General features: G+C 36.0%; 1 protein-coding gene across 3 annotated transcripts in view; it reads right to left on the bottom strand.

The window, feature by feature from the left end:
* zip (myosin heavy chain 10) overlaps window positions 1–21,892 on the bottom strand; it is a 159,907-nt gene that overhangs the window by 21,105 nt on the left and 116,910 nt on the right. For all 3 annotated transcript variants that reach the window (XM_083110829.1, XM_083110830.1, XM_083110831.1), the window contains 11 exons: window positions 20,122–20,250; window positions 18,959–19,095; window positions 18,340–18,445; window positions 17,343–17,477; window positions 16,716–16,871; window positions 13,342–13,470; window positions 12,409–12,720; window positions 11,089–11,220; window positions 9,493–9,594; window positions 8,278–8,463; window positions 5,725–5,919 (listed from right to left, as the gene is read on the bottom strand). In XM_083110829.1, the coding sequence (XP_082966955.1) occupies window positions 5,725–5,919; window positions 8,278–8,463; window positions 9,493–9,594; window positions 11,089–11,220; window positions 12,409–12,720; window positions 13,342–13,470; window positions 16,716–16,871; window positions 17,343–17,477; window positions 18,340–18,445; window positions 18,959–19,095; window positions 20,122–20,250 (1,719 nt within the window). The remainder of the gene's footprint in view (window positions 1–5,724; window positions 5,920–8,277; window positions 8,464–9,492; window positions 9,595–11,088; window positions 11,221–12,408; window positions 12,721–13,341; window positions 13,471–16,715; window positions 16,872–17,342; window positions 17,478–18,339; window positions 18,446–18,958; window positions 19,096–20,121; window positions 20,251–21,892) is intronic.

The following is a 21,892-nucleotide window of genomic DNA, read 5'->3' as shown; positions in this document are numbered from 1 at the left end:
AATGTGAAGTGTTATTTCAAGCAAACATGCAAGTTGTAATTAATACATGGCTGAAAGCAGCTGGAAAAAATAAACATTTCCACTGCTCCACTTCCAAGTAAAAATAATAAACTACGAAACAAACAGGATACCTAACCAATAAATTATCATGCTACTCTACATGCAGAAAAAAAATTCAGGTAAAAAAGCATCCTTGGGATCAATTCCACACTGAAACTCAAAGGGCATAAATCTCCAAACATAAAAACTGAAAAGACATACAATAAATGATGCTTTTGGTCTCTTACCTCTTCCTATGAAAAAATCACGGAAGAAAAAGTAATTTTAATATCATTCATGTGATGAAAAATTCACAATAACAACCCCTTAAAAGTTTAAAATAAGAAGTAATGGCAACAAAAACATTATTACAGAATTTGCAAAGCATTAAATAAGTAGTGTTATGGCAAAAAGCTGGCAATTACTGCACTATTGCTATAAACTATTATGCAAACGTTGTTTTAAACAGAATTAGAAAACTTAGTACTATCTCCTAATGCCTGAGAACCCAAAATAACATTCAACAAAATAAAAAGGAATGTAATGTACACACTAAATGTTGACGTTCTGATACTGTCAGAACATCCAGAACAAGGGACTGAGCCCTGATTTTACCCATGCTATTTTACTCAACACTGTTTGGCACATAGCATTCAATATAGTATTCATTAATGCCAAAATATATAGAAATTTTTTGTACTATGACTAAAAGACTACATACATATCAACACAAGTATCTTCTAGGATATTAATTTTGCAACCAGAACAAAGTTTAGGTTGCCTAGTGTTATATTTAATTAAATTCTGGCACCTTTATATCAAACAAAATTTTCCATAAGACTATTTTACAACTGTGCCTTTATGGTAATTCATGACTTCTTATTATGCAATAATATATTTCAAGTCTTTTGTGAATACCCACATATTTATTTTGCATTTATCATGTGTTCCCATTCAAATAGCATTTTCCCACAACTCTTTAACTTGATGAGGACAATATCTGATAAATTCATATACAATATATTTTTATCACTGTATGTACAATTCATCGTTAACAATATTAACGATTATTAATATTATATTCTGACTGTGTATTTTTCCTTTTCTCTAAATCTTGTGATTAAATTTTAAACTAAGGAAGATAAACATACTCTACTTAAACTGAAACAAATAAGCTTGTCCCTGGGTGGAGCCGATGGGGCTACGGCTCCCTTGGGAAATCAACATTTTAAAATGAAAACAGTAAAGAACTTAGGGGGGAGGGAAGCAAAGTGGTAAATACAACCCCCCTTTAAAATGACCCCCAATTAACATTTTCATCATTGAACAACTTTTAAAACAAAGGTTAAAAATGATAATTACACCATATTTTATTGTGTATACCCCCTCCTAAAACACAGCTAAGTAACACCCATCTTTACAATTCCATCCCTCCACCCCATCTCCCTGAAAAAAAAAAGGCATCTTAGTGTCCTGTTCTCCCAATAATTCAAAGATATTGGCACTTATGATTCCAAGATGATATACTTGCTGACAGTATCCCCACTTTACAAGCAACAACAGGGTGGCTACAAACAAGCAGAAATGAAATTCCCTGACTTTTCCAGGTTTTCCAGGACAAAATTTACATTTTACCCTGACAATTACAAACTAAACTAAATCGATATTTTTGCAAATGGAAATAATAAACTCATACAGATCCACGTATGGTCTTGCTAAGTACCAATATTATCTTCTATTAAATTGATTTAACTTCTCTATTCTCTATGATTTGAATTCAAACTGCAAAATAGTGAATTTGGAAAATTATTACAATTCACAAGCTAAGGAATGATTATGGAATTTTGTCATATGCAGTAAGTTTAAAATAAAATACTTGATAATTTTTAAAGGTACGACTAAATGAGATAAGAGTGAAGAGTGATTGATTAAGAAATACAATTAGTAATTTATCAGTCTCCTTATATATTCTCGGTATTATATGTTGATATTTCCACTGAGGTTTGGAACCCTCTGCTTGCAAAAACTATGAGTGCGGACTCATTTTTCAATGAATAAAGCTACTTCTCTCTTCTCTGTAAAGCAAACAACTCTCTTGCATATAAGTGAAACAACTGAATCGAACAAAAGAAAGTGTCATATTTCCTTACATTATCGATGGGATTTCTGCTTCAGTACAGTATATCCAAGTGAAGTACTGTGAATCTGACAACATGCAATTAGTATACCATTATTGCTGACGAAAAGGGTATGTAGGTATTAGAAATTTAACACAAGGAATTTATAGAATTGCATTGTATAGGTACCTGATTTAGCTAACCAACACATTAAAACAGGGAGACACTAATAATAAAAGCTTCTGAAAGTTCATATACGAGGGGCATCCTGAAAAAGCTCCAATGGTGCCTATACGAAGCACTAGTGGTCGGAGAGCGACACACACACATGCAGGCAGGAAGAAGTGGCATGTAGCTGTAATCTGGTACAGTTGCAATGCAGCCGGTTTAGGACAGTTCTAGGTTAAAGATTGCAGCTCTCATAAAGTCTCCCACCGACTGCGATGTAGCCTACATTGCACGCTCAGAATTTAGCACAGAGCCACCAGCAATCCTGTGAGTTGTGCAGACCGGACGTCGTAAGTGATAGTAAGGTGGTTTCTGGCAGGGCAAGGATTTGACAGCTACATTGCGGTAGAGATAGTTCCAGTCTTTGCTGTCAGACACATATACCATGGGCATACAAAATTTAGTGCCATGCTACGACACATGCCAGAACAACGGTGGTGATTATGCCGAAAATTAGGTTGAGACTCACTGTTACTAATGCAATAAATTACAACTGATATTCTTGTTTTATTTATGCCTAATCGGTAGGGACCTTGATATTTTGTTATTTTTTTTTTCAAATTGGTGTATTTTCTTATTTTTTATTTTTTATTATACGGTGTTATTTTCCCCAAAATTCACATTTTCATTTTAGCGCATTTTCTGACAAAGATCTGAAATTATACCTTCATGGTGTTTTTAAACTACTGTTTCAAATTGTAAGTCAGATGGCTTACGCCTCTTCGCAAGAGCTTGATATCTTGAAAGTTATTTTGGGAAAGTTATTTTCCATACCCCTTTATTAATTTTAAGGTAAGGATTTTAGATAATGGAATTTTGGTGTGGAGTTAGGGCCCCACACTTTCTTGATCATGGCTGAAGGTGGGAGTGATGTGATCAGCATCACACTCCTGGCTACTTTTATCCCTCAAAGTTTCCTCAAGGTACCAGCTTCATATGATGCTGGGTGGGCACCGGAGCAGTTTGAATAGGTGGAAAACATCCCGGTTCTCCCCCGCAGGGGATAGACCCCGGGTCTCTCGCATAGTAGTCAGATGCCCTAACGACTGAGCTCCATTATTACTCGCTCGACAAATGCTGATAGTGCGCACTTAGCTTGGTAATTCAGAACATATCTCGTGCAACAAATACGTAGATGTGGCTCCCGTGTGACGGTAGATACGCACTTGATCTCCTGTTAGAACTCTGCCACTTTGCTCTGCGATGCAAATTGTTTCGATAGAAGTTGAAAAAATCGTGGGAAATAAATGATTTAATGTGGCTGTCGGAATTATTCCACGTACGTATAACTCTATAGTTTACTCTTGAGTAAAATGTTGGAAAACTTGCATGTTCTATGTACACAAATATGGCCTAGAAAAGACAAGGATGTTGGATTTCATGGAATTTTTTGTTGTTTTAGGACATTTCTTTAAAAAAATCGCTAAAAACGCCAACAATTTGCATTTTTTTTTCCAAATTCGCATTATTTCGATATTTCGAACGGGCGAAAAATGTGTCCAGACATCACTGCACATTCCTAAACATAATTTCGCAGCAATTACCATTTTTCACGGTTTTTGCGTTTGCGAAAAATCAATGTCCCTACTATTGGAAATTACTTTCTGGCCACCCCTCGTATAAATCAGTAGATGGAAAGTGAAAATTTAGCAGGGCTGGCAGAGAAAAGTCAATTCTTGAAGGAAGTGATTTGCTGTTATGAATGAATGATTCGAGTAAATATGATATTTACGTATTTATTATTGGTATTTTATTTCATAATATTGGACATTAACCCCACTCAGTGAGAGATTTAAAACCATCTCTCACGAGATTAAACAGACAGGTCAGAGAGTGGCGTTAATTTCATTGCAATACTAGTGTTGCAGTAAATTTGAGGTTGGGAGCATGCACTTGCCAATTTTTATAACGTTCACCAATGGAGATTTATGTTTCACTTTTTCGTGATAGTATTCAATATATATCCCGTTTGGTTGGATTCTTCTTGATATCTAAGAATAGTGCAATGTCATTGTAAACGTATGTTAACTTGTGCAAAACCAGTAATACGTCAGTATGATAAAAGAAAGCCTTCGTAAGTACTGCTACATTAAATAAGGTGAAGTGAGTCAGAAGAGTAATAAAATTCCAGCAGCATATTTGCAGTCTAAAGCTCTTCTTGTTTATGCATGCGATTTTTGTTGGATGTTGCAGTCCATGCAATTTCTGTCGCATGTTGTAGTGAGATACTTTGTCGGGTGGCGATATTCGACAAAAGTTGTATGTATTAATGGAACCTATTTGTTTCCATGTTCCTTCAGTTTGCCCATCAAAATGCCTTACTACGATGTCAGACAACTATCAGACGGCGCCACCTGCTCTTATCCCCTCCATCTGTTGACAAGTCCCCTTACTACTCCCATACGGACAAGAAAAAATGATAATTCAATGCATTTTCCAAGTAATATTTAGAGGCTAAACCTTTACTCCCCCGATGATACCATATGGTATCATCAGAGTAAGGTCGTACTCGCCCGATGATACCATATGGTATCATGGTGCTGATTACGAAATGAATGTGCTTTTTGGACCTTCATCTCTTATGTTTGGGTGGAAACTCAGACACAGGTCTGGAGCAAGCCTGGGAAATTCATATTGATGACCAACCTCCCCCCTCTCCGCAACATATCCAAGCCACATTTCCGAACAGAGTTTCACAAATTGGCTCATTATTCAACTTGTATGGCACCCAGGAACATGAAACATGTTTCAATCTCTTTGGAAACGTCCAATCTTTGAAGAGAATACTAAGGTTTGCACCTTCTCCCCAAAATAGCGGGAGAAGAGGAGGTAAACTCCAGATTTTTATGTTGTTTTTTTTTTCATTGAAATTCGGTGGTCGCGCCCCCAAACCCCCCTTCCTCGGTTCGGCGTTCTGAATTGTACACGGTTGCATGCTCTGATTTTTTTAGCTGCAAAACAAAACTTATCCGAAGTAGATTGCTCCCATAGTGTCCAAGTTATAACAATTTTCCTCCAAAAATGCAAATTACCGATTTTTCGTAAAAAACAGTTTCACATTTTGGCTCATTATTCAACTTGTATGGCACCCAAGAACATGAAACATGTTTAATTCTCTTGAGAAATGTCCATTCTTTGAAAAGAATGTAGCAAACTCCAGATTTTTGTTTTTTCCATTGAAATTCGAAGTCAATGAAGATGAAATTCCCTGACATTTCCCTGACTTTTTTTAACACCTCAAATTCCCTGACTTTTCCCGGTTTTCCAGGTCTGTCGCCACCCTGAACAAATATTCATTTTCAAAATATGTAACTGCTATAAACACGCATGATGTACTTACATTTTTGTCAGCGGTTCCTTGAGAATTCACAAGCTCATCCAGTTCTGCTTGCAGTTGTCTCTTGCCTCTCTCAAGCTCCTCGACCTTCTCGCTCATTTCGTCAAGCTCTCGTGTAAGGGACAGCACACGGGTCTCCTTTTCCCTTGCCTCACGTTCCGCTGTATCACGTTCCTGGGCATACTGTTCTGACACTGCCTACAAAGAGATATTTGTGTGTGAATAATCAATTCAAATGTGGTAAAACATGTGGAGCAGTCCAGAGTAGGACAAAAAAAAATTGACAATTTCTGCTCATTCTGTGAAAACAAATTTACAGACTTTCCAGGTATTTTTAATTAATTACCAGATCACAATGTATTATGTTTAACTTATTATAACTCAATTTAAAGTGTAAGATCTGAGTGAAAAATATGAAAGCATTTGCCTAATCTGCAAGGTAAGGCATTTCCTTAAATTACTTTTTTTTTAAAAATATAATGCACTCTGCAGCAAAATTGTGTTTACGCATACTCTATACAATTGTTTACATACTTATTTACCATAAACATGGATGTCTGGAAAGGAAGGGGGAGGGCATTCTACCTAAAAAGTATATATTTCACACATAATTTCATTTCAGTCACAGTAATTTATGTTAATTATTATAAGGGTGTTGATGGAACATGATAATTTCAGACTGAAGGGTGTTTTTCGAGGGGCATCACTATTATAGGGAATAATATGCCTCCCTTCCCCCCCTGGAAAACATACCTTGTTTGCACCTCTGGAAAAACTCCTGCAGACGTCCATGACTATACATACTTGAAAATATTGATTATAATGATGGAAAAAGTTTGTGTATTTTTAATATTTACTAAAAACCATTTCAAATCAACGGGATTTTCCGATCAGTGCAATATACCACACTTTTGGGTTAATTCCAACATCCCCATTAACTTTCAGTGTTGTTACAACCCAGAAATGCCTGTGAATACGTACTTCCTGATCTTTCCAGTTTTTCCAATTTAATGGGAACCCTGAAAGACTTGGAATGTGCAACAGAAATAAAGAAGCCAAGGCTCTCGGAAATCTTGGTTTTGTTTGAAACCAAATGTAGTACACCTAATCTGCATGGGAATAGTATGGAACCATACTTTCTAAATAGAATAACTACGCATATAAAGGTAAAGTAATGCCATATGCACTCCGCTGCACTGTTAAGGCAAATAGGGGTTGGGGAGGTAAAAAGGTAGATGTAGCAATGGTGTCAGTTGTCAACTGTGGCACGAGGCATAGAAGGAAGAAGGATGGAGTAAGGTTACAAAATAGTTTTTCTTGTATGTACGCATTGCTTGCATTGCAGAATTATTTTCCTGTAGTTTACGGTTATTACAAGCATAAGAAAACAGTTTTTCGTTGTGACGTTTCAGGAGAACACACGCTCCCTTCATCAGACATTTATTTTCATTTTGACTAAAGATACAGTTATAACAATGGTTAGCAATTTTTTAAACAAAAATAATGCATTACATAATGGAAGTTTGGAATGTACATTTAATGAATTCAAAATGAGAAACTCTCTATCAGATGTGGAAACCACAGGAATATATAATACAAGTTGTATATGTTCAAAGGATTATGTAGGACAAACAGCAAGGAAAATGGCAATAAGATGACACGAACACGATTTGGACATTATAAATTTAAACCCAAGAACAGGTTTGTCAGCTCACATCATCGAAGAGAAACATTTGATTAAAAAGTGAAGGGTTTTAAAAAGATTGACAGGAAACACAGAGTTGAATGTCTGGGAAGCTTCGTTCATTGCAGAAGAACACTGGAATAAATTAACATAGATCCAGTATTTCTTTTTCACAAATTGAGTAAGCCACCATCTTTAAAATTTAAGGTAACAGAAAACATCAAGACTTTGTGAAAACAATGATGAATTTGAATTACCTGATGATATTTGGGATTCATAATTTTAAATAAAAAAATAATGTGATCAAAAAATTTTATCTGAAATAAAAATAAAACAGACTGCTTCTTTTCACAGTTACGTTGCTATATTACAACAATGTAACATTGACAACATCCATTATATAATGGATTCTTTTCGTTTAAAAAATCGCTAACCATTGTTATAACTGTATCTTTAGTCAAAATGAAAATAAATGTCTGATGAAGGGAGCGTGTGTTCTCCTGAAACGTCACAACGAAAAACTGTTTTCTTATGTTTGTAATAACCGTAAACTACAGGAAAATAAGGTTATAAAAGTCTGCCAAGAAGAGTAAGAGCCACATTTCTTGCAATTAATGCATTATATTTCATTACAATTGTTTGAACTGTAGGTCTAGTCCCAATTAGACCTTCTGCACATAAAGTGGCCTATAAATTACAGTTGTTTATAATGAACTCCTTCTTGGTAGTACAGTCACGGACAATGTCGGGTTGTAATGAATACATTGACTTTCAATGGAATCGTTGCAACCCATCACTGTGCGTGACTACAAGTAACTCATGACATCATTTCATGATAGCAAACATATACCTGTGGATATTTGATGGCCTACCTTTTCCTCAGCCAACACTTTATCAAAGTTCCTCTGTTTCTTCTCCAGTTCCAGCACCTTTGCCCTCTGTGCCTCCAGGTCAATGTTGGTGTCCTCCAGCTCTGCTTGGATCTTCTTTTTGGATTTGTCCAGCTTGTCATTCGCTGCCTGCAGCTCTTCTACCTGACGCTGGAGTGCCTCAAGATCCTGTCAGATGAAGAAGTTGGCAGTGAGAATCAATGAGCGAATGAAATAACACAAAAGTATTCACGTCTTACCAAGTTCCTGGCATCAAAGTACATTACAGTAAATGTTGAACCTCAAATGTAATTGAAGATTGTTTTGATATGAAGCGATACAGTCTTGTAATTTCACGTACTGTGAAACAAAGGCTGGAAATATTTTTTAAGGTAATCCTACAGAGTCTAATACACAAATTTTCAGAACCATATAAATAAAGCCTATGAAAAATAAAAATGTGTGCATATATTTTTATATTTCCGTAACAATCTTGCTTAGGCAAAGTGTATCTGAATCATTCTTCAACCACATTACCACTCAAGAATCAATTAGGACCGAGCTTATAAAGATACCAATTGTACTGGTATTGGAAAGTATCAGTTACCGATACCGGCCAATACTTTTCTGGCCTTTGCTATCTCCCAACTGCCAGTCTCCCTCCCACAATTCTACCTAGAGGTGTGGAGATCTTCAACCTTTAATGGGATGTTGTGGGGTCAGCACGTCAAACCCCCAGCAGTTATAGGAGATATCCATGACCAGGAGCCACCCTGCGATGCCACATTTGGTCTTTCACAAGCTCCGTAAAAAAAGCCATACGACACTTTAGAAGAGTCCAAATTTCCTGGAAATTATGCAAAATTCGAAGTTTCTTTTTATTCTGCATCAGTTTCGTGTGAAAAACTTGTGGTAACATAACATGCAGTTTAATATTTCGTAACTCTTGAATATTTCAAATGAAAAATCTTTGTAAATTGATCAATACAATTGAAGTGGAAAACTTACACACAAATAATATTAATCAATATTTTGAACAACTTTTAATTATTATTATTTTCAAGTATTGGTATCGGTGGGTATCATTGAGAGTATCAGCTCAGCCCTAATTAAAATTGATAAAATATTCTGAACTACTTTTTTAAACATAAGTATATTCACAATTTGTTTTCTTTCAAACTGGGATCTACTTTCGAAATAAGATCACTGCGGACCCACCTTTGCTAGTTTCTTCTTCTGTTCTTCCAACTGGTTGGCCTGCTCTGCTTCCTCTTCCGCTCGTTTCTTTGCTTCAGCAACTTGGGTATTAAGTACTGCAACCTGTCAAAATTAAATAACAAAATTAACAAAGCTAGATACAAGTAAGAATGTGCGAGACTGTACTAGTCGGTACATGTTTGTAATCAGAATTAGTGAACCTTTGCGCACAAATTACAGAAGTAAACAATGTAAAACAAAACTAACCCCTGAGCGATGCTACTTTGCGCTTGTTTGGGGAAGGATGTAAGTATAAGATGGTTAACAAAAAGTATCAATGGAACACAATGCACGAAGATTTTTTTAAATTATAACTACAACCATCTTAAGTAGTAATCCCTTACTTTATTAAATTATCTTATTCATTCATGTTATGGGACTTTTAGACACAGTAAGATATTAATATGCACATGAAACGTGCTTGTATACTTGTAAATGTATGTGGATATTTAAGCACGTTTCGTGTGTATATTAATACAGTATCTTATTCAATTGTTAACTTCAAGTTTCTTTCATTTTATAGAGTTTTGTCTGCAAAATATTGGGAAAATCTCAAATTGTTAAAAACGAAGAAGTATCTTGTTAGTAATTTTGCAGAGTGCTTTATATCAGCATTGATGAAAATTCTCTCACTGAATACAAGATGGGATCAAATAATATACACACACTGTACTCACTATTTCCGCGAAACCATTTTAGTAGTTACTACCACGTCTCTCATTTCCCAAATATGAATGGGATCAATCAATTAACAGAATCGGCCATATTAGATTATCGATAAAACTACTGGTAATTTCAGCTATCTGATATTTGTATAAATAGCCTGTAACTTAGTGCAACTGTATATGTAAAGGTATAATTCCTGTAAAGTAAATGACTAAATACAAAGAGTCTTGGCGGCATCTGGTAACACATTCAATGCAGAGGTTTACGAGCCCTCCCTCTCGAGAAATTTTGAAAATTTGAAATTTTATAACAAATTGGTAGATATTGGTTATCCATATTAGTAAATATCAGCACTTCATTGGTATTGATTCAAATTCCATATCAAGTCATCCATAATTTTTACGAACCTCATTACAAGAAAATTTATACATCTAAACAAAACAAGAAGAAATGTATGGTACTTATGAACCAAAAACTTTATTTTGAACTGTATTGCAACTTCGCTTTGACAAACAATTTGTCTAGGATAAATATAGTAAAGGAAATTGTTTCTTTTCCTTTTGGGGAGGGGGATAAGGGGTAACAAGATGACTGCAATGAAGTATATGTGCTACATTTTCTATGACCCACAGAACCTGAACACTATACTTAGAAGTTAATGATGTACCAACAAAAAACAATTATTCCTTTACTATGGAAAATGCCAAGAGGAAGCGGGTTGCTTTGCTATATACATTCATTAACAAAGTTCCACATACCAGAATAAGTAAATATTTCACATAAAAAAGTATGCTTTACCCATTTTTCAACTATTTTGTGTCACTTAGCTATTTGCCATTATCCACATGATACATCAAACATTAAGATAATAATAATGAAACAAATCCATACCTGTTTTTCTAGATTCTTCTTTGCTTCCTCTTCCTCTTCTAACTGTTCAGCAAGGCCTTCCTTCTCACTCTCCAGCTGACGAAGTTTGGAACTGAGTGCCAGCTTCTGTCTCGTCTCTTCTTCCAGGAGAGCCTGTATATATACATAATATCAATCAACTTTGTACTCTAAGTAGTTACACTAAAATATGTGTTCTGCAGGATATTCAGAATAGTTTAATAAACTTATGTAGTCACAAAACTACTGCAGATATCAAAACAACAGTGAAAGCAAAATGCACGAAGATGCACATGAATGCTCTAGAAGTGAATGTATTTTTTTTAGAATTTGGAATATCTGCAGCTGAACTTTAAGGAGTTTAGTAGGGAAAACCAGAGGAAAAGAAGGACATTTGACAAGACAAACTGCAGGACAGAATAGATCAGGTACAGATAAGATAGTTTGGGCACACATTCTTATACAAGAAATAGTTATATGCATTATTAATTAATCCCCCTATACAATGAATATCTTGGTACCTGAAAGACTGACAGCACACATTGCACAAGGAATGTTGAAAAGAGAAGACCAAACTGTCTGTGGAAAGAGAGGAGTGGTGGGAGATCAGAAGACTGAGAAGCTTGACCTCTATGCCAACCCAGCCAGACTGGAAACAGTGTAGTATGATGATTCTTGACATGCACAATTCACTTTGAGACTTTCATTTGTGTACTTGCTTTCCAAGTGTTGGTAGCACTGTGTTCTTTAGGAAATTGCATGTACGAAAGAAACTATGTTGACTTATGTAACGACTAACCTCCATGTAACTCACTAATGGCTGCAAATTGAATCTCTTTTATAAAATAAGACAAAAGAAAGAAGTGTATATAATCTAGTTTTAAAAATGGTAATATTCGGTGATTGTACATTTGAATTTCAGTTAATGTAACCTAAATATCATGTAATAATTTTGGGATCAGAGGGGTTAGAGAGTAAAAACCTCTGGTATATAAACCCCGAAATTTTGATAACAGAGTAGTATCACTATTTTCTTTGGAATTCTGTCATTTTATTCATGGTACTCCATGAGGGAAACCTTTCCCTGGGTTCCAGGAGTGCTTCATTACAGAGGATTCTAATTTTAGAATTTCTTAAAAGTCAACTCCTGCATCCAAGTGACCGTAAGCTGTTTTCTACAAAAATGACCACCAAGTTCAAGTTTACATGGTCCTCAAATTGTTTCAGAGTAGATCTAGAAAGTTTCGTACTAATAACGACAAGAGCTACAGGTAAACAAATTGTTCAAGAGGTACACAGCAACTGTTTAACTGAACTGCCTACCTGCGCTTCAGTCAGCTGGCTTTCCATCGTGCTTGCATTCTTGGATGCAGCGGAAGCTTTGAGGTCAGCTTCTTCCAACTGGGCAGACATGGACTCCATCTCCTGTTGAAGCTTCCCTGCTCTCTCCACGAGCTCTGCCCTCACTCGCTCAGTTTCCATCAGCTTCGACTGCAGCTCCGCAAGCTGGGTTTCTGCCTGCTTTCTTCGTCTCTCGCTCTCCTGCCGATTGGCTCCGACTGAACGCAGCTCTGTTGCCAAGTCTGCATTTTCTGCTTCAAGGGACTGTTTCGTCTTCTCCAATGCAGCTTTGCTCTGAAAGAAGTGCCAGAAAATGTTAATAATGCATAAGAAACTAAGAGGTAATATTTCAAGTCTCATTCTTACAATGTGTGGGTCTGGTAAGCAAATGGCAGTAAACCTTTTGCAGTTTCATTTTCTACTCTCAAATTAACACACGTAATTCAATTAAATTTAAAACAAGATCTAATGCATTTAATACATGAAATACCAAAATGAACAGAACACAGTATAGAATGATTTTTTTTCCTCTTCATGCAGTGACTACACATTAAAGAAATATATTTAAAGGGATAGAGATAGTACTTGTAATGTTTTCTGAAATATGTATATATCCCATCAATTTTCCTGACATTTTTAAATGATTGAACAGGAATAATATGTCAGACAAGTGGTCTTTTATTGTTTCTCCTGCAAATTTTAGTGTTCAGCATTCATAAGGCCTATGCTACCATAACAACATATTTTTTGGAAAACTAATCAGCAAGTTTGATACACTGCTTTTCTTACAGGTGAATTATAAAATTTTTAGATTGAGGAACACGACAACATAGGCATGCACAGACCCTCTGATTAGGGGGGATTAAAGTTGCTTGGAGGTGGAAAAGACTACTGTGAGTTAAACACACTGCTTACCTTCTTCAAAGTATCCAACTGCTCATTAACTACTACCAACTCCTGGCTGTGTTTATGCCTCATGTCAGCTATATGCACCTCATGAACTTGCGTTTCTTCCTCCAATGTCTTCTTCAGTGTTGCCAATTCCTGCAAGAAAAATCATCACACATAACAATGTATTTTTTAAAAAACATACACACATAAAATTATTCTTGAAACACGTGTATAATACAATACTTGTGAAAGTAACCCATGAATGTGTTGTACAACTACGTCTACATCTTTGAACCATTGGTTTATTCAGTTATTTAGGAATGCACATGGATGATGGATTGCAGAGTGTTGTCTTCCATGTTGGATCTATTTTAAAGTTAAAGATGAGGCAAATAAAGCTAAGCTCTCCCCTATGGAAAACTGGAATATACGAGGGCCATCCGGAAAGTAGTACCAGTTGTTGAATTTAAAAAAAAAAACTAACAAATATATTTTGAAGAAACTTTGTAATTGTTAACAACAAACTTTAAACTACTTCTCTACATATTATCCATGTATATTTAAGAATTTATAATAACGTGTGACGAGTTTTTGTAACCCAGCTTCATATTCCTCCGCGGCCAGTCCATTGAGAAAGGTAGTCACCCCTTCTTTCAGTTTCTCATCACTATGAAACGTAAGGAAGCGAGGGACCCACCTTGCACAAATATACCCATACTTCAGATGATCTTTGACAATTTCATGAAGAATTGTTCGTGAAACATCAGTAAACTGTTCACTGATTTCATCCAGTGCGACGCACCGATCGTTCTTGATAAATTCATCCAACTGCACTCAGCAGTTTGTCCGTAATGACCGATGGGCGGCCGGAATGTTAGTCATCATGGACGTTCTCCCTCCCAGAGATAAAGTTTCGACACCAGTGCCGAACAGACAACTCGTAACATTGTCTCCATAAACCTCCTTTAATTGACTGTGAATATCACATGGTTGCACATTCCTGGCGGTGAGAAATCTGATCACAGCTCTAACTTCACAAGTGGCGTCCTTTTCAATTCTTTTGAACATTGTAAACACTCACAGAAACAATAACTACAATGACAGTGCTAATAAACTTTGCACACACTGAGCAGACAAGTCAACTGAAGTCGTTTGACCTTAAGCGGCAGCTATTCACGTCACTAGCACTCCACATGGCGCAAACGGGTACTACTTTCCGAATGGCCCTCGTATATATACTAATTTTATTGCTACTTTCAGGTCCACAACAATCTCCTCGCAGTTTAAGGCTATACCTGGCATCAAATATTTACTCCAAACAAGTTTCTGCATATGACCACAACATTATCCAGAAGGTGAATTATAAGGAAAATTGATCGAATGCAAGTACTAATCAGGATAACTATTAGATAAAAGGATTTTTTTGGGACAAAGAAGAGTAGAAAATTAACATGGCTAAGGCCATCAATCTAATAGAACTTCATAAAAACCACCGCTTTGTGGATAAGTGACTAATTCATTTCAGCATATTAAAAGTTTGTTATGTTGCAGCAACATTTCTAGCACATGAATATTTTTTTTCTTTCTTTCTTCTTGAGCATTGAAATTATTTAGAAATTTAAAAGCACTGAGCAGATACTGATGTGTCAGTACAGGCAAATTTCAATTGAATTTGAAGTGAAAGATTTGAATTTTATGATTTAAAATGCTCATTAACACTTCGAGAGTCCAGATTCTCTAAAGAACAAGAATGAAATCCAGAGCGCGTCTCAAGAATTTGCATCAATTTCTTTGGTTTCAAGTGACTCTTCCAATTTCTGTAGCCTTGTAGTCTCCACTTGAATTGCATCTACTGTTATCTTGTCATCTTCATAAATACAGGAACGGAAGAATGACTAATAATTCCATGCTAGGAGAATGTGTGGTGAAAACTAACAGAGTTACTGACCTATCACTTGGAACATGATCCCCTTCTTGCCATCCAAGAAGTATTTTTTGCATGATATGTGGTAAGTGAAGGGTAACTAGTCAGTATGCCAAAACAACTCTAGAACAACTACTTCGGAATGTTCAATTCTAACATGAACAAAATTAATGCAAAATTCACATTTAATTAATTTAATTCCCAGTATTTACTCGCAATCAGTGCTCGAAAAATTTTCTTCCAAGCTAGGCGCCAGCTCTGAAAATCAGGTGCCAAGAAACAAACTACTAGCAATTGTGCATACTACAGTGTGTTTCAAAAGTCGCACAACCCAACTTTGAAAATGTATATGATGAAAACCGTAAGAGATATTTACACCTGGTTTTCTGCACTAAACTGATCATGTAGGCGATCACTGGATTAATAAATTTATGTTAGTTAGCATTTATCCAAATAAAAGAAATTACACTATTTGAAAAAACATTCTTAATTTGCTGAAAACATCTGAGAATTGATTTTCAACAATAAATACCAACTCTTAACAATTTCTAGGATAATTTGTTGGTGTTTGACTAGTCGTAAAACTGTACAGCAGAAGCAGGGTATTTTTCTTCGAAAACTTCTTGCACATGAGTGTAAGAATTAGTAGTATCATAAAATACTCTTCAGCAAAGCACACGCTCTGCCCCAATGTATACGCCATGCTGATTAAAAAAAATAAAAAAATAAACAGGCACAGTAGCTGCGAAAGTGAGAAAAGAGAATTCAGGATAACCAGGGGCAGTCTAGGATTCTCTCACAAGTTCAATTTCAGCACAAAATCTTGATTTATTATTTTTCATGTAAATGTATGGCCAATACTTAGGCACATGTTGCGTGCATCTGTTGACAATATTTCGACCTGCTAGTGTTGCCATCTATGGAGATATGTCCCAAAAATGTAACTTTTTCACAAATTCGTCAGTCAAAAATCCATCAAATGTTGCACACTCAGAAGTGCATTTCTGGAAAAATGTTAACGCTGCCTTCTGCCAGTTATTAATTTATCTAATTTTCTGTGTGGAGTAAACTGATAATTTTTTAGCATTGGAAATATCTCAATGGATGAGGCTTTATAATGCTGAAAACCCGGTGTAAATATCTGTTACGGTTTTCATGATATAAATTTTCAAAATTTGGGTTGAGACTTTTGAAACATTATGTATAAGAAGCTGAGCATCACTGTATTCAAAACATCGCTAAATCATTTGAAAAAGCAGGAAATGGGGGACAAAGAGTAAGAAATTGTTGCTGACTATCGAATGTTCACTACGTTGATAAAAAAAATATTGCTAACTTACGCTGTACTGCAATTGAACTTAAAATCTTCAAAATTTCGTACATATTACAGCAAAAGATCACAGTCGTCAGGCTGAAATTTTTAGTCGCCATGGCGACCTGGATTTTTCGAGCCCTGCTCGCAATAGAAACTAACCTGTTCCCTCTTGCTTCTAAGTTCCTGCTGGGCAGCTGTGGTATCCAGAGAGTCCAGCAGTTCATTCTTCAAAGCCTCCAACTCTTCGTTCAGGTCTCGCTTCTGTTTCTCTGCTTTGCTCCGGGCACCCTTTTCTGCTTCAAGGTCCTCTTGCAGCTACAAGAACGCATGTCATTAGTAAAGAGAACAATACCTTCAGTAAGAATCTTAGCTGAATGAATTTAACTGAGCTTTCGTGAAGCAATAGTTAAATTTACTTAAACCAATTATTATTACTATAATTAGGTTAACGTGTTTTTTTCTTTTCAAATCCAATACATATATTTAGAAATATTTACAGCATAATTAAATCAATTTTCCGTGATTGGCATAACTCACAGGATAATTCAGACTTCATAATGTTCCACAGCAGTAAATGAACTCTAAAATTTGTGTTTAAGACTTTATTTTGCATTTTGCAGTTCATTTCACATCATTAAGTGACAAAACATGTTGGAAAAATGCAGTGTTTATTTCACATTTCATGTTTTCGTCAAAAACGACATGTGCATGCCTCTACATATATTCCATTAAAACATTACAGCCTCTTGTGGTAAGCAAATGGGTGAAAACAGACAGCATCCTTACCTCCGAGAGTTGCGATTCGAGCTCCCTGAGTTGCTTCTGCGTTTGAGCCTTACCAGCTCCCTCCTCGTCTATCTTCATCAGGCACTGAGCCAGCTCCTCCTCCCGCTTGCCCAACTGCAGCTGGAGCTCTTCAACCTACGAAACAGGAAAGGACAGTTGAGTATTACGAAGGTTTAGCACTTCAAGTATGTATCTTATTAGATCAACAACACACTATACAACTTTTATCATGTTTTATTAATTTGAACTGCATGTGTCAATTCTTTACACATCGGTGGGGCTGAAAGAACCCCAAAGTCTCTGGCATCTGGACTCCCAGCCAGTGGGGAGCTTGCATTGTGCCATCCACATGTGTGTGCGATTGTCCCTTAATCCATTTCATCTAGTCACCATTCACCCTCATCATCATTTAATTGATTTGGTTGATTTTACTTCACTTTTCTGTCATTTTTGGAGAATTGCAAAGATGAAGATGAGTGACGAAATTGATAAGTGAATCCCAAAGATCACCCATGCTTAGGCTTGGGATTTGAACCCAGGACCTCTGGCATGGTAGTGCACTGTGCTAACCACTCTGCCATGGAGGTCGGCTCATCATTGTGATGAGGCTAAAGTGGAAGAGAAGCAACATAAAATATACTAAATCAATTCAATCAATCAATTTACATATCTGCAAGTTTGTAAATGAATGATGTAAATTAAATACTTATTTCACCCAAAACAAAGAAATGTAATGTGAGGGAAGATATAAAAGAGAAAATGAAAAGTAACAGGGGGGGACAAAGAAACAAAAAAGAAGAGGAAAGTTACAAAGGAACAAACCAACAAGGGACAAAATAGAAAAAACAAGGAAGCAAGAGAACGAGGAAAGGGAAAGGAATAAAATAGAAAAAGGAAAAACTGTATAGTTTGTCACGAAGGACAAATTTCAACTTATTACTTTACTCAGTTATTCAAAAGGATTCTCATCAACACAGTGTACATTGCAGTAACTCACCTGTGATTTTCTTTCATTCAGTTGTTCCTTGAGATCGTTTACTTCTGTCTCCATCTTCCTCTTTCCTCTGTCCATCTCCTGCCTCACTTGGTGTTCCTTTAGGAGTCTAGATGGGATGGCAATTTGGTTCATTAGTGGAGAAAAAAAATCATACATACACGAATGTAAACTCCAAATCCCAGAACAAATTATTGCCATAAACTTTCATTTTATTTAATAAGGTGTTTACTGTATTAATCCTGCACATTTAAATTTATTGTGTTTCGCAATATTTTAAGTGTGTGTGTGTTAATTCACCATTGACAAAACAGTACTAAAATTCCACCCACCCTTAGTGAAAATGCAAGAATTAGGTCAGAAATTATAGTGGAAGCTTGATTCTATGTTTCAAACCAAAGTAGTAAAAGGGTTCAAATTACTGATTTAACTGACCCAAATACTAATTAATTACTGACCAACTTAAGTACAACTGATTCATAAATTAGGATTTTAAAAGTGAAAATTGCCTTAGTCATGGCATAATAGTTATTACTAGGTTGGAAAAATTAATGTGAAATCAGGGTTCCACAAAACTATCATCAAAGTATGTAGTTCATGTATGTTAATGTTTTGAGTGTACCTTTCCTCTAGATCTGCAATGGTCGTTTCATGTTTGGCTTTCAACTTCGTGAGATGCTTCGCCTTCTCTTCTTCCTCTGCCAGGGTCTGGGACAGATCAGCTGATCTCTCCTCCAACACCTTCTTCTCCTTCAGCAGCTGAAACACGGAAACATTCATTACAATTGGATCTGCATGATCAAAGCATCTTTACCTTCGAACTGGACCAGAAAATCTTTTCAAAAAATTCCTCTAAAAACACTATGATCTTTCAAACTGTGAAAAATTACATTTGTTTAGTATTTCTTCAGCAGGTTTTACTGTTTTAAAGATATGTGACAGAAAATAGGCTTACACTGACAAAATTCAGTTAAATTTGGTACCATTTTTAAACAAAAATTGTCACAAATAGGGTGTCCTCCCAAAATGTAGACAAACTATATCTCGAATTTTCATTCTTTCAAGATGTAATTAATATGAAATCACAACTGAAATGAGTTGAAATTTAGAGGAAACAAAATTTCTCCTAAAGTGATGTTGAAAAGAATTTGAAAGAGTTGCACCAACTGACTCGTTATTATTTTGAAGGACATGGGAATGTTTAAAATACCATAAGACCAAGGATATCCACAATCTTTGCAAGAGAAAATAAGCTACTTGAAACTCACATGATCACAAGAACAAGACGAAGAAGAAAAAAGAAAGAATAACAAAAAAAGCTGCTCATGAGAAATCGAAAATTAATAGAATTTTGAAGCATCTGCACAAATCAATAATGCCATGTACGAGACTAATTTATGAAGAATTTACTTAACAGTTGTTTGCAAGGAAACAAATCAAAGGAAACAATTGGGAGTCTGTTTTTGAGAGAGGTTTGAAGGTGAGGAGTTTCATTTCCAGCAAGATGGAACATTTCTCAATCATTGGGGGGGGGGGGGGGGGCTTATCTTGAAGACACCCTATTTACCTGATTGGATGAGCAACAAGGTAGCACTGCATCCACCAGTGTGAAAAGAACTGTTTCATCTTGAAGTACCTGTTTCTGCTCTATCAAAGCCTATTTGTTTTATTTTAATATTATTATTGCGAATGTCTGGTAGTTTGCAACTACATTGCAAAATATAAACATTAGTTGCATATGAGTGTGATATAACTATTGTTAAAGATGAAGCCACACAGCAGTACCTTCTGGTTGGTGTCATCTGTCAGAGCTAGATCCTCTTCCATTTTCTTGATCTTAGCATCGCACTGAACCTTCTCCAGCTGGAGTTTTTGCCTAGCAGCTTCCTCCTCTTCCAGCTGCTCCTCCAGATCCTATGGGGGGAAAGTCACACAATAGAGACATGCTACAATTCTTCTTATTCAAATTACTCATAATTGACATCGGAAAGAAAGTAGTAGTGTCAGTAGTCACGAGGCAAGTTATATTATATGATTACTTTAAAGATAATCATAATATACTAATTTAAGTTTACAAGTACTAAGGTGGAACATGTGAAAAGCAATGGTAGGCCACAGGTTGGATGGCTCTGGTCCGCAATGCTTCTCCTCTACTCACATGGTAACATAGTTCTACCCATTATCAAGATGGGAGAAATCATTTTAAGCAAGTAGCCAATAGCAAGCACAACACCATAACATATACATAAATGATAATAAAAACAAAAATTCCCTTTAAAATTTTTTCTAAATTGGTACCCTGAAAAACTTAAAATTGAGATTCCACTGTACTTGTTACCACAATGTTTCAACTATATCCAACTGTCAGGTGGCTGAACCAAGATATATTCAATTATCTGATGACTGATACTGTCAAAATATTGTGTCAAAAAATAATAAATCTTCCATACATATAAATGAATCATATTTTTGACATATTTGGAAACGCAGGCAATTCACAAAATCAGCAAATATTATGGTTATTAAAATGGAGTGGAATTCATTCACATGGTTCATCCTCTCCTTGATCTGAAGTAAATTCTGATGTTACAATTTTTTTTTTTATTTATTTAAGGCGAAGAGGGACAATTACGCACCAGTTGTGCATTTATTTCAATATCGTCGGATTGGGCACTGCTATTTACAAAAGGGATTAGTATGCAAAAGGTATAAATTTCTCTGTGTTGCAAGTGGAAACTGTTTTTAAAGTTGATTAGTAAGCTAGACACGATGTTTGAAAAATATGATCAATAAGTATTTACAGAATCCCATGTATTCCTTATGGGAAATAAAATTCAACTCCAAGTTATGGCTAATCAAATGGGAGTTTCGACTTTTCCTAGTACTATGACATAGTTCAACATGTCCTTTTTCCGTCCATGTACTTTTCTACGTCATTCGATGTTTGATATTCACGAGAGAACAAATAAAATAATGGTTCCATAAGCCTAATGCATTTCTCCTTGCCTCCTACGGCCATGCTGGCAGTGTTGCCAAACCTGATGTGCATAAAAGAGCTAAAGATGACTTTCAATGAGCAAGATTAACCAAGGCTGCATAAAGTGCCTCCTAGGGTAATTTTAGGTGTCAGAGGGGTGGGACGCTGCTATTACCATTAGCTTTAAAGTGATGGCAATTTATTCGTAATTTTCACCGCCTAGATTGGTGGAATCATAGTGGGGCAAGGGGCGGGTACCACAGTTCACGTAATAGTAAGATCTAGCTCCAAAAGAATGAAGTTGGCAACAGTGATCGCCAGCTGCCGCAGCGAGAAAGACCTAGGGGAAATTGTCCCTCTCCCCCTTAAGTTCTTGTAATGCACATGGTAGATTTCTAGTGTTTACTTTGCAAAAAAATATTTAAAAAAATAAACAATCTTCTCCTAGCAAGTTGGAAAATCAGTAAGATCATTGTTTTTCTTGTATTGCCTTGCACATAAAGATCAAAAATATTTCAGTTTTTGCTCTCCTCTCACCTGTAATACGCACAATTATTTCTTAACTTTTCCTGGTCAACG

This window comes from Lepisma saccharinum, chromosome 24 (assembly GCF_977018435.1).
Source record: "Lepisma saccharinum chromosome 24, izLepSacc3.1, whole genome shotgun sequence".
Lineage (NCBI taxonomy): Eukaryota > Metazoa > Arthropoda > Insecta > Zygentoma > Lepismatidae > Lepisma > Lepisma saccharinum.
The sequence above is the reverse complement of the archived record's forward strand: the minus strand, read 5'-3'. Positions and strand labels throughout refer to the sequence as shown.